The sequence below is a fragment of the Diplotaxodon limnothrissa genome, linkage group LG15, assembly GCF_057381915.1.
Source record: "Diplotaxodon limnothrissa isolate DT_005_m linkage group LG15, D_limnothrissa_male_GT1.1, whole genome shotgun sequence".
Classification (NCBI taxonomy): domain Eukaryota; kingdom Metazoa; phylum Chordata; class Actinopteri; order Cichliformes; family Cichlidae; genus Diplotaxodon; species Diplotaxodon limnothrissa.
Window position 1 is genome coordinate 36,196,302 of NC_140610.1, and position 11,504 is coordinate 36,207,805.

At 41.2% G+C, this 11,504-nt stretch overlaps 2 protein-coding genes across 2 annotated transcripts in view; one reads left to right on the forward strand and one right to left on the reverse strand.

Moving 5' to 3' along the window:
• The window catches only part of r3hdm4 (R3H domain containing 4), a 9,811-nt gene extending 4,053 nt beyond the window's left edge, over positions 1 to 5,758 (reverse strand). The window contains exons 1-7 of the mRNA XM_085372405.1: positions 5,571 to 5,758; positions 4,281 to 4,438; positions 3,861 to 3,982; positions 3,460 to 3,577; positions 3,308 to 3,393; positions 1,583 to 1,668; positions 1,030 to 1,085 (exon numbers count right to left, since the gene is read on the reverse strand). Of these exons, the coding sequence (XP_085228531.1) occupies positions 1,030 to 1,085; positions 1,583 to 1,668; positions 3,308 to 3,393; positions 3,460 to 3,577; positions 3,861 to 3,982; positions 4,281 to 4,438; positions 5,571 to 5,611 (667 nt within the window). The 5' untranslated portion in view covers positions 5,612 to 5,758. The remainder of the gene's footprint in view (positions 1 to 1,029; positions 1,086 to 1,582; positions 1,669 to 3,307; positions 3,394 to 3,459; positions 3,578 to 3,860; positions 3,983 to 4,280; positions 4,439 to 5,570) is intronic.
• Positions 5,759 to 6,574: 816 nt separating this feature from the next.
• LOC146617900 (uncharacterized) lies at positions 6,575 to 9,258 on the forward strand. The gene is made up of 3 exons (XM_085372404.1): positions 6,575 to 7,198; positions 7,585 to 7,781; positions 8,805 to 9,258. Exons 1-3 carry the CDS (start codon positions 6,575 to 6,577, stop codon positions 8,947 to 8,949), a joined length of 966 nt encoding a protein of 321 aa, XP_085228530.1. The 3' UTR covers positions 8,950 to 9,258.
• Positions 9,259 to 11,504: the final 2,246 nt, after the last annotated feature.

Below are 11,504 nucleotides of genomic sequence, written 5' to 3' on the forward strand. Positions count from 1 at the left end.
TTAAACATATCAGGTCCCCATAAGGAGAATCATGTGCTAACGGCTGTCTAAATGACTCGAGTAAAGTTTGTAGCATGCATGCTTGTTGTTTTTGTCTGCTTCCACTTGTCTTTGCACTAGGATGATGTCGGCGTAAACGCGCAGTCATATTCGTTGTGTTCCCACTAGTGCTGTCAGCGTTAATCTCGTTGAAATGACCTTAACGCCACAACACGGCAAATCTCCGTTAACGAGCTACCCCTGATCGCCCCGTGCCTGGGGCTAGACGGCCAACACGTTAACGAGCTAACTGCGCTAACACACTAGCTCCCACCCATGTAATTGAGCATTGCGTGGCACATCCAACATACTGTTTTACTTTAGTCCATGACGCGCTTACCTTCAGGGTCATACCTCACATGAAAACCAAAATAATTCCAAACGCCAGATCTGAATGAGGGTGGGGGAGGTTCAATTTGCCTTGTTGCAAGGAGAGCTTAACTTCTGTCTCGCTAGCTTGCCCTGCGCTCTTCCTTCTGACGATGCTGTCTGTGTTGAGCACTCAGTGGATCTGCGCTCGACAGTGCAGCCTAGGCGGAGCAGTCGAGCGCAGATTCACTGAGCGCTCAACACAGACAGCATCGTCAGAAGGAAAGTTGATAAAATAAATTACAAATTTTGTATTGTTCGATACATATGCGTACCGAACCGAAAGCACTGTATCGAACGGTTCAATATCGATACGAGTATCGTTGCACCCCTAATAAATATATATATAAATACTGTTTGCTTTGTTGCAATCAGACAGAAATAAAATGAGTGAATGAGAAGCTCATAGGTTGACACAGGCGCTCAGCGACCTTCCCTTTACACAGTAATATAACGAGCTGAAATAACTAATCGGCTGAGTCGAACCTTTACTGCAAAGAGACACGCCACAGAAGAGTTGTGCTCATCGACACAGACAGACTCAGACTGCAACATGTTGGCAATCTACCATCCTAACTTTACCCTAGTGTGACTGAGCCATTATGCATTATTGCCACTCACTTGCAGAGACGAGGTCCATATACTGGCAGATGGCGTGAAGCAGCAGCCTCTCAAAGCTGATTGACGAACACAAACAACAGAAATGTGACAGTTATTAACCCACTTGATTCAAACTGACTACGTTTGTGTAGTGTACAAATTTCCCCGCACATCTCGACAAAGGGAGACTGTGTATTCACCACCGGCTGTAAGCTATTTTCTCCTGTTCCTGTCGCTATGGTGACAGACGATAAAGACTTGATGCAATCTAATACAGCAGGTTTACCTGCATGTTTTCAACCTGCATGTTTGTCAGAACAATCCAAACAGCAGCATTGTTGAGATGAGATTAATTAACACATTAATGAGGTGCCAAAGCAATGCACTGAGGATCACTAGGTCGTAATTTGCTCAGATTTTACTTGACAAATGACATTCCACTGAGCTCTCCAGACCACTTCCCACAGGTGTAATTCCACTGTCCATTATCAAAGTCTAACCAATTAAAGACTAAAGTGAATGAAAAGCTTTTGAAGAAGCACAGACACACCAACTGAAAGAAGAGGATTTCTACCTGCTGCTGAGGTTGATTGTGTAAACTGAGTGAGGTTGAGCGTTGAAGAAGCTCAGAAGGTTTTCCTCCAGAACTTCCAGCGTTCCCTGAGAGAAGCAGAAACCACAGATCTCACAAAATTCATAGTTTGTGTTTGGGAAAAATACTAAACTTCAGCAGGCGATCTCAGGGAGTCCTGCTCTCATGTCCCTGCGCATCATCTTTGTCCCTGATAATGATTAGGAGTATCTTATAATTTCTGATTTTCTTCAGTGTTTCATTGGGCACATTCATACAACAGAAGGCTAATGAACATCCTCTTTTTCACAAATTTCAAACATTATATAAAACATAAAAAAAATAGGAAGATTAATCAATGAGGAAATAACTCTTGCAGCACGAAGCCACAAGCAGATGGGTCTATTAAGAGGACCTGCCAGTGGTGGTTAAGAGATAACTGGCTCTACATAAAACTAACATGAGTTGAACTTACTATCCGATTGTTCAGTCTGACGTCACTAGCCGTGTCTGGGTCTAAACTCCGCTGCAGGTCCATATATCAAACGATCACTATGGCATTACTGAGAGTTGAAAAACTGTCTAAAGTCTTTCATCTTTAATAAAATGATCAGCGTTCTGCTCTACCAGGTGTAACAATTGAGTTTAACATCCAGGCATCCATGAAAATGGAATTTATGACATTTAACGGAGGTAGAAGTTAGCAGGGAGTTAGCTCGCTAGCTTCTATCTAAATACAATATAGCATGTCCTGACTGCGGGGTTTTGGAAACAAATTAAAACGTACAGCTCTGTTATCACTTCCAGCATAAATGAAGACAGAAAACTAAACAGCAGTGACGTTTGTAGGGTTACTGAAGTTTGGCTAGCTGGTATATAATGATGTGCTACGTGACCGCTAGCGACACAGCTATGTTAGCATAATATAAACAAGCTAACTTTTTTTCCACTCGATAAAAGTTAACGTGAGTTTTCTCGGTGGTCAGGAACAAATGTAATCGCATGGCAGGATGCTGTAAAAGGACCAAACTTCAGCCAGGAGAACAACTGAGATAATCCATCCACAATACGAGGTTAGTCATTCATATACTGCTGCATGGGCTGGGCTGTAGCTACATCCTAAGGTTTTAAAAACTGAGCTTAAATAAATAATTAGCGGTAATAAAAGCCGAGGGAGGTCAACAGTGATCACTGACTGTTTTAGGAGCTTTTTGAGATTAAATAGAAGAAAATACATAACATTAAACATGTTAACAACACAAAAGCCATATTAAACGCAGACTACTTTAGGCCCGGAAGTAGGATTCGTTGCGTCATCACTGAACAACCGGATTGGGGCTGGGCGATATGGCCTAAAAATCCATATCACGGTATAATTTGAAGCATGTGCGGTAATGATATATATCACGATATATTATTTTCTTCTGTATAACGTATTTTACACACTATAGGGCACACTTAAAATCCTTTAATTTTCTCAAAAATCGACAGTGTGCCATATGTATGAATTCTGGTTGTGCTTACTGACCAAAACAGGCGCAGCTTGTTGACACCAACAAAATGTGCTATCGCGGTAGAGCGGTATAGTCAAAATCTCTACCGTTGGCCAAATTAATATACCGTTTATACCGCCCACCCCTACTTACTATAAAGACAACGACTTCAAATACATGAGTGATGCAATCACTGACCAAACAGTGAGAGATTTGAAGCAGAGAAGACACTCACCATGGGGATTTGTTTCCGCCTCAGAGTTGCTCGCAACCTGCGATCAATTCTCTGGAAGCAGTCCTGAGCAGTGAAGGCAGGATTTACTGCAGAGAGAGACGACAAAGTCAGACAAACAGCTTCACTTTAAAGGCTCAAAGGGTGAGACTTACCATTCCTCTGGTCTTTGAGGAGCTGGTTGGTGTTTTTCTTCTTGGCCTCCTCCAGCTCCAACAGAGAGAGCAGCCTCTCCTGCTCCTCACCAGAGCAATTCATGAAGTCGTTCCACGGCTAAAACAACAACAAGACAAGAAATGACATTAGTCAGCGTTCCTGATCTTTCTAGGTGGTCTTCAAAACCCTGTGCCCTGTGAGACCTCGCACAAGCCAAACCACACAGTTTACATTTCTTTGGACACACAAACACGGTTTTTGAGCGGCAGTTTCCTGTGGGACCTCTCAGGTAAATATTTGCGCACACAGTACATAAAATTTGAGAACATGACACGGTGAAATTATAAATCTTTTCTTAAGCCGTTCGCACTTTTGCAACAAATGCCACTAATTTGTGTACCTCTACATAGTTTCCATTGGTGCAGACTTCATAGAAGATGGATGGGATGGCTGGGTTGCTGCAAACCTCCAGATCGTCTTTGGAGCACTCATCTTTCTCAAGGAGATTAGCAAGGTAGCGTGCTAATTTTCAAAGGAGAAGATTAGAGAGAGATAAATGAGCAAAGCAATGACAGGTTTATGACTTTATAACTAATGTAAACGTTTTTCTCATCCTCTAAGGTATTGAAGCCACTAACGTCAGAATTCTTTGTAAAAATGTTGCCCAGCAGCCTCGGGAGCCTCAAATACATCCTATAAAACATTTTGAACTTGCACACAGAGACTCTTCCCCAAAGTAATCCTTTCAATGCTTTCCCAGCATTGCTCAGCCTGCAGTCTCTGACGCCGTTCTTTTAATTTACGTAAAATGAGAGCTTACTGTTCTCCTGTCGGCGGAGGCTCTTCTTGCCTTTGGCCCTGGGTGTGAGGTCAGAGTTGCGGATGGCTTGGTTGATATAGAACTGTTTCTTTTTGGTGGGTGACACTCGCTTGGCAGGAGAGCTAGGCAATGAGGTGCATTTACGCTCCTCTACCAGGCTGGAAAAACAGAGCACAGTGGATCAGTTTAGTGAGTTTGAGTTGATATATCTTTCAGAAGAATTTCCAGCTTCCAATCTCAAAATCTGATTGAGTTGTTGGAATTTCAAGGGAATCAAGTCAGCTTACTTGTTCCTCAAGCTGCTTTATTTAAACCTATTCAAATGCTCAGATGTGAAAGTAAAAGCAAGGTGTACCCTGTAACAGGCCCGGTTCACAGAAGCCCTTAGCAGGATAAACACATATAACTGACTATTTACTTATTTATTGTGTTACAGCCTTTCCTGCACAACACCTGGTACAGGTGCACAATAATAATTTCACCCTGAAACGACATGTAATAACAGCTGTAGTAAAAATCTATTGAAATACGCATATTTACATGGATGGCCATGTAATCACCTTATCTGAGGAATAACTAAGATGAAAGCATATAGATGACATTTATCCTACTAAAACTGAAAATACACCCATGAAAGCTGCAGATTTTTCCCTCCTCTGGTTTCTCTGTGTAACTGGGTCAGAACAGAGCAGAGCATCCCACAGCAGCTTCAGATGTAGGTCAGTGGGTGTCTGTGTGGACCGCCTCTGCTGGAGCTTCTTCCTGTGAGCTCAGTTGTCAACATGCTGATGCCATTTTTAGCCTGAGCTCTGCAGGTTATTAGCAACATAATATGATGTAATCTGTGCCTGGACTATTTAGGTTCGCCCATTCTCTCCCTCTGGCATCCAAACCTTAGTTTAATAAGTAAGACCTAACGAAACATGTTTCAATGCAACCTTAAAAACGCGTATTAGTTATTATGGTCGGTGTTGCGATTTCTGGCTTAAAACAGGATTTTGAACATTAGAACCGCCTCTCACCTTTAGACTCCGCTACAGGAAGGCTAGTTAGGTGCTAAAAGGCTCACAAGGACAAGTGTTAAAATTGCCCTTTAACTCTTAAATAACCAAAACCAACTACAGAGTGTATTGAAATTTTTATGTGCAGGAAACGTTGCAATACAACTAATACAAGCAACGACTCCTGAAAATAAACCTAGCTATTTATGTTAATATGACTTATTTTACCGGCTAATAACTAGCCAGCCAGCTAACGAAACAGACTCGTATTTTTGTTTTTTTTACTCACATATAATCCTGTTCTTCATTGCTATTTGTCAAAACGACCATCTTATTCCAGAAAAAATAGGCGGAAAGATCCCACTGTCTGTATCTTTACAGATCGAGAACAAAGTAAATCAATACAGTTGACACAAGAAATATAAAAACCGGACAGATTATCAGGTGAGCAGCTAGCTGCTGACTGCTAGCTTGACAGTAGGCTGTTGTCTTTTCCACAAACAAAGAGAGGAAAACACAGAGAGCACTCACTCCGTCCATAGTTTGTAGTCTCACATGACTATAAATGAATACAATACATTTGGAGGACAAATCCTTCATAACACAAGACTTCAGGATGAATGATAAAACATGGACCATGAATTTGTTTGGAAACATTTTATTTTTGACTATTACTAAAACATTCGTTGATGCAATAGAGTGTAGAAATAAGCAAAATTTATCATTGTCCAGTGAGTATCTGTTTAAAACTGAAGCATTCACTTTAACCTAAAGGTTATAATTTTAAGTGCATATGATTCTTAACAAAGACATTTGAAAGCAGCTGAAAAAAAGCTTTCAGATTTATTTCTAAGAAAATGGTTTGATGTTGTTGTTGTTTTTAAACGTCTCCTTAGTGGGTCGTTTTGCATCTTTCTCATAGACGATCTTTGCTCCACCTCAGCAAACAAGAATTCCTGTCATAATTTCTGTAAGCGCCTCCATCATCTGTAAAACCCTCCATGTTGGAGAGCTTTGAGCTCAGGCATTATTCCTGCTTTGACTTTGGTTTCTTTCTTCTTAAAGTTCAGGTGACAGCAGTTTGTGTGCTCGTTACCATAACAGCAGATTTAATGGGCCAGCCACAGAGACCTCCAATTGTTCTCAGTATTTCCCACTGCTGCTGGAGAGAGAGGAGTTCAGCCTGACAGATCAGAGAGGGAAGTTTTTTATGCAATAAAGTTTTGTGGGATATGTCTGAATAATTTCATAGGAAGTGGTCAAAGGTGTTTTTATGTATATTTATTAAGTGAGATGGGGAAAGAGAACAACACAGTGATAGTAAAACTAGAACCAGGTTTCCCACTAAATATAGAAGCAAAGAAGCAATTTCCCAGGATGAGCACAGTGAAGTCAAAGAAGAGGATAAAGAAGATCACATCGGACAGCAGGTCCACCACAGATAAGGACGGGACTACATGTGAGATATCAGGGAACATAATGAGGCTTTGTGTCAACTTAATGCCGGTTTTAACCTTGGCTAAGGAGACTGAGCAGGAGGAGGAAGACGAGAAAGAAGAAAGCAACACCTCCATGAGTCGACAGGAAACAGAAACCAGCAGCAGAGACCCATCTGTCAGCAAACTAGTGGAACAGAAACAAAACGCAATTGACCTCCAGTCAGGATTAACCTCAGAGAGAACAACCAAAGCAAGACTCTCACTGACTTCTCCATTTCTGCCGCCGCCTATAAGCAAACCAAAACCATTTGATCAGAGCTCAGGCTGTCTCACTCCTCTGCCTGCCATCACTGTGCATCAACAAGCAACAACCAGCTCTGCAAAGCTTGGAGCAGAAGGCTTTGGAGGCAGTGGAGCAGTTACAGCGCAGGCTTCAGACATCAGGCCCTGGATAGACAATCCCCTGTTCTCCAAGAGTGTGAGTTAGTTTCAGATCCATTCACTGGGACATTTTCTGAACATAGTGGTTCCTGTCCTTGATGGAAGTGTATTAAACATTAAAGAGGCAGTCTACTGATTTAGCACAGGTGAAGGGTTGAGGGGGAGCACCTCAGAGCCTGTAGAAATAGTAGATGTTGAGCATCAGAAAAGAAACGCAGCATGTAGCAAGCTGGGACAATGTCTAAAAGAAGTTGGCAGCTTAAAGATTGGATTGTGGGAAATGTAGGCTTCCAGTCAGGGCTTATTTAGCATGAGCATATGCCTGTCTTTATATGGGACTGCACAGCATTTTTATCCTTTGTCCCTCCCGCCCCACAGCTTCAGAGATTGTCCCATATTTTGAGTTTGTTCTTTTCTGTGCAGAGATTGGCTGAGGTTCAGCTTCCTGACATCACCTTGTCCAGCCTGAATGCACTGCTGCAAACTGTCACATACAGACTGAGGAAGAAGGGGAGAGGGGCCGAGGAAGGACTATGGAGACAAGACCGGACTGATCAGCTCCTCGTGGCCTTTACAGATCAGAGCAGTGTCGGGCAGCAGGATGGGAAGCGGGGCAGCGTGTACGTTTGATGGATGTTACAGTTTCCATTAATCTTCAGGGACAGCAGTCTGTCCAGTTAGATAGCAGCAACAATAAGACAATAAGGGGATGTGTTTGTAGGGGATTTTCTCTAGTTTTTCCTCTACTTTATAATTTCATGTCCTTGTCACTAGTGGTAGCATGAGACAGTACCTACACATGTAGTCAAACTCCTTCAAGATGTGGTCAGAGGTTTTGCTGTCTCTCTCAATACAGTTTCAAGACTGAAGGAAATACCAGGAGATGGGCCTTCGCACAAGGAGAGCTGGACAGGGCAGTAGAAGGGCAGACTATTGTCTGAAGTGGGACAGCACTGCCACAGCCCCACAGAATGACCTCCAGTGGGCTGTTCACGGGCAGATTTTTCATCAAACTGCCAGAAATGCAGTCCACGGGGCCCTGATGTCCTGTTCTCACAGTCTAGCACCCTGCAGCTTGACTGGCCTTCATCAACGATATGCCTGCTCAGGCCATTACTGACCCACTGTAAACCCGGGACTGCTGGATGATGTTCCTTCAGGTCCCGCTGAAGGACATCAGGAGGTCACGGCATCCTCATGGAGTTGCTTTCATTTGTACCAAACCAGGAGGATTCACAGTGGTTTCTGCTTCCTAACTGGACACACTGGTATCCCTGAAGTTTAACTGATTCTGTGTCACACTGTGATGATCGAGCATTCCCTTAATTTTTTTTAAATATACTTTATTTACCCCAAGAAGTATGATGTCTTCTAAATGCTGATATTTATTTGTGTCGATTATTTCTTTAAGAAAATTATTTTTTTTATTGACTTCAGTAGTACGTAATCCACAGGAGCTGTTGACAGTCAGTGACACATAAAATCATGTCAGTTAGTTAAATTTAGTGTTAATACTCCAAGCTGAACTGAACAAATATTATCACAAGAGCAAGTTTTATGCAGGTTTCGTGTGTGTACACATAAATATCTACACCAAATAAACGGTAAAATTTGATTCTACATTTTTTTCTCCTTTAAAACAGACGAGCTGGAAAAGACAGATCACCTGGTGCCTGCAGGGTAAACAGACAGATGAGCCTTCCTCCACTTCATCCTGCACCCAAAGCGCCTCTCATCTTCCTCAGGATGGTGCAGCCAAACCACCTGACTGCTCAGACGCCGCAGTGACTCAACAACCACACATAACTTGCAGATATTTTTAATTTTTTCAGAACACCAGACATTCTTTTAAGCTACCATACTTCAAGGAAATAACGTACATCTTACAGCTGATATTCAAGTAGAACAGCATATTCATTCCAAAATGAGACATCCAGCTTACAGTTTCAGTTCTGCAGTATTTCAGGGCATTTTAGTATAATTGTTGATCTTTTATTAAACATTTTCTGCCTTTTTTCCAGAGTTAGACAGGAAATATAAGAGAGGGAGCTGGGAAATTACAGCACGCAGCTGTAGAAGCCTTTAAGGTTACACTACATGGACAAAAGTATTGGGAGTAAGTCTGTACTGTTGAATTAAAGCAGCTAGCATGCCGTCTGTCTTTACAAAGATTCCCGAAAGAATGTGCTGTTGGAGAGAGCTCACTGAAATTGAGCTTGGTGCAGTAACAGGACGCCACAGCCGCAGTTTGTGACATTTCTTCTCTCATAGATATCCCACAATCAGCTGTAAGTGGAGGAAGTGTTTGAGAATGACCTTCTGTCAAACTCCAAACATGGCTTTGGTTTCCTTGGCTGCTCCACTACTTTTATCCATGTAGTGCACGTGTGCTAATCACTCACCCATCCAGCTGCCCCACATTGTTAAAAACAGGTTGCATTTTGGAATGAAATCCTTCTGATACGTCAGGTTTGTCTCATGCATATATATATATATATATATATATATATATATATATATATATATATATATATATAAAAAAAATGCCATTACAGTACGGTAACATTCAGCAGCCAGTGTGTCGTTTGTTAGAAAGAAACAAACACATAGTTCAGAATAAAAACAGTTGTTGACTGAAGGCAATGTTTTTGTCTCACTGATTGCTCTGTTTTGTTAAATATTACTTCTTTGATTGAACGTGGAATTTTTGGCATGTTTGACATGAATTTAACGTCTACAGTGACACCCGTGTATCTCATTTATCACGAGGTTTCCAGCTCTTTTAAGGAAAAGCAAGCAAAGTTAAGAACCCCCCCCCCCCCCAATTCATAAATAATAAGATTAGTCTGCATAATAAAAATTTGGATAAATAAAAAACATTCAGATAAAAGATATAATAAAGTTGTTTTTTACAAAACAATAAGAGGTAAATTCTCTCCTCAAAAGAGATACTGTATAGTCCTGAAACAACCCGCCACTCAAATGCCCTCTAACCTATAAAACCACCTTGAGAATTAACATAAAACATACAGTCTGAATATTTCAGTATTCAGACTGAAAGAATTCTTTTTGTAAAACAAAGATGAGGTTGTAATAGGTCTAATGACTGAATCCTGAGCTACACTGCTCACTGGTTTAGCAGCGACCCCTGCATAACATTCATTCAGGACAAATAAACCAATGAGGAGTGATGACACTGACACAGAAAGAGAAAACACAGTGTAAGACTAATCAACCCATATACAGCTGGTAAAATAAGTTCTGAACGTGTCGCCAATTTTTGAAGTAAATCTATTTCTAAAGGTGCTATCGGCATGAAATCCTCACCAGATGTCAGTAACAACCCATCCAATCCACACATGCAAATAAATCAAACCACAGATGATAATAAATCAAGTTAATAATAAATTAAGTGTAATAATGAGAAATGACACAGGGAAAAAGTAGATGCAAAAGGCAAAAGTCATGACATCAGCTGAAATCAGTCATTAGTAATTTGCCACTTAGTGCAAATGAATATCAGCTGGTTCAGTTCTAACTGATGGCCTATAAAATGTGTCTCATTACCAAGCTGTCATACAAGAAACATCTCATGATGGGTAAAACCAATGAGATCTGTCAAGACCTTCACATGCTTGTTGTTGCTAAACATACTGATGGGATTGTTACAGAAGAATTTTTAAACTACTGACGGTTCCAGTGAGCACTGTTGGGGCCATAATCGTGAAGTGGAAAGGACATAATTTCACCACAAACCAGTCACAACCAGTGGCTCTTTGCAAGACTCCAGACAGAGGAGCGAAAAGGATGATCAGAAGAGTTCTCCAAGATCTGCAAGAAGACCTGAAATCAGCAGGTACAATGTGGATGCACTCATCCATGATGGCCTATATGCATCCTTTTTTTTTTAAACAAAGTATTAAATCAATTTCAGTAACTGTGTTCAGCACTTTTTCCCTGTGTAATTTCTCATTATAACACAAAACATAATTTGTGGACATCTATTGTTTGATATGGTATAGTTTTACTGTCATCTGGTGAGGATTTCAGCAGCACCTTTAGAAATATATTTACTCAGAAAACTGATGCTTTCTGTACTTTACTCGCTGTGGAGGGTAAAGAGTTACAGATGAAAGAGCTGAGCAAGGCACCGAAGTCATTACCACAAAGGACCTTCGGTTGTTTCTTTTAAAGCTTCTACTCTGTTTTTCTCAGACAGTAACATTTCAGTCCACTTGTCCACTGGCGTTTTCTTACTGATGGACTTTAAAGTGCTCATTTTTTCATGTCCCTGTGAAGACTTTGCAGCATTCAAATGACATACAGAGGGGAAGATGAAGCTT

Coding starts and splice junctions, on each gene's coding strand:
- LOC146617900 (XM_085372404.1), top strand. CDS start 6,575: ATGGGGAAAGAGAACAACACAGTGATAGTAAAACTAGAACCAGGTTTC. Junction 7,199..7,584: donor ATCCCCTGTTCTCCAAGAGT/GTGAGTTAGTTT, acceptor TTTTCTGTGCAG/AGATTGGCTGAGGTTCAGCT. Junction 7,782..8,804: donor GATGGGAAGCGGGGCAGCGT/GTACGTTTGATG, acceptor CCTTTAAAACAG/ACGAGCTGGAAAAGACAGAT.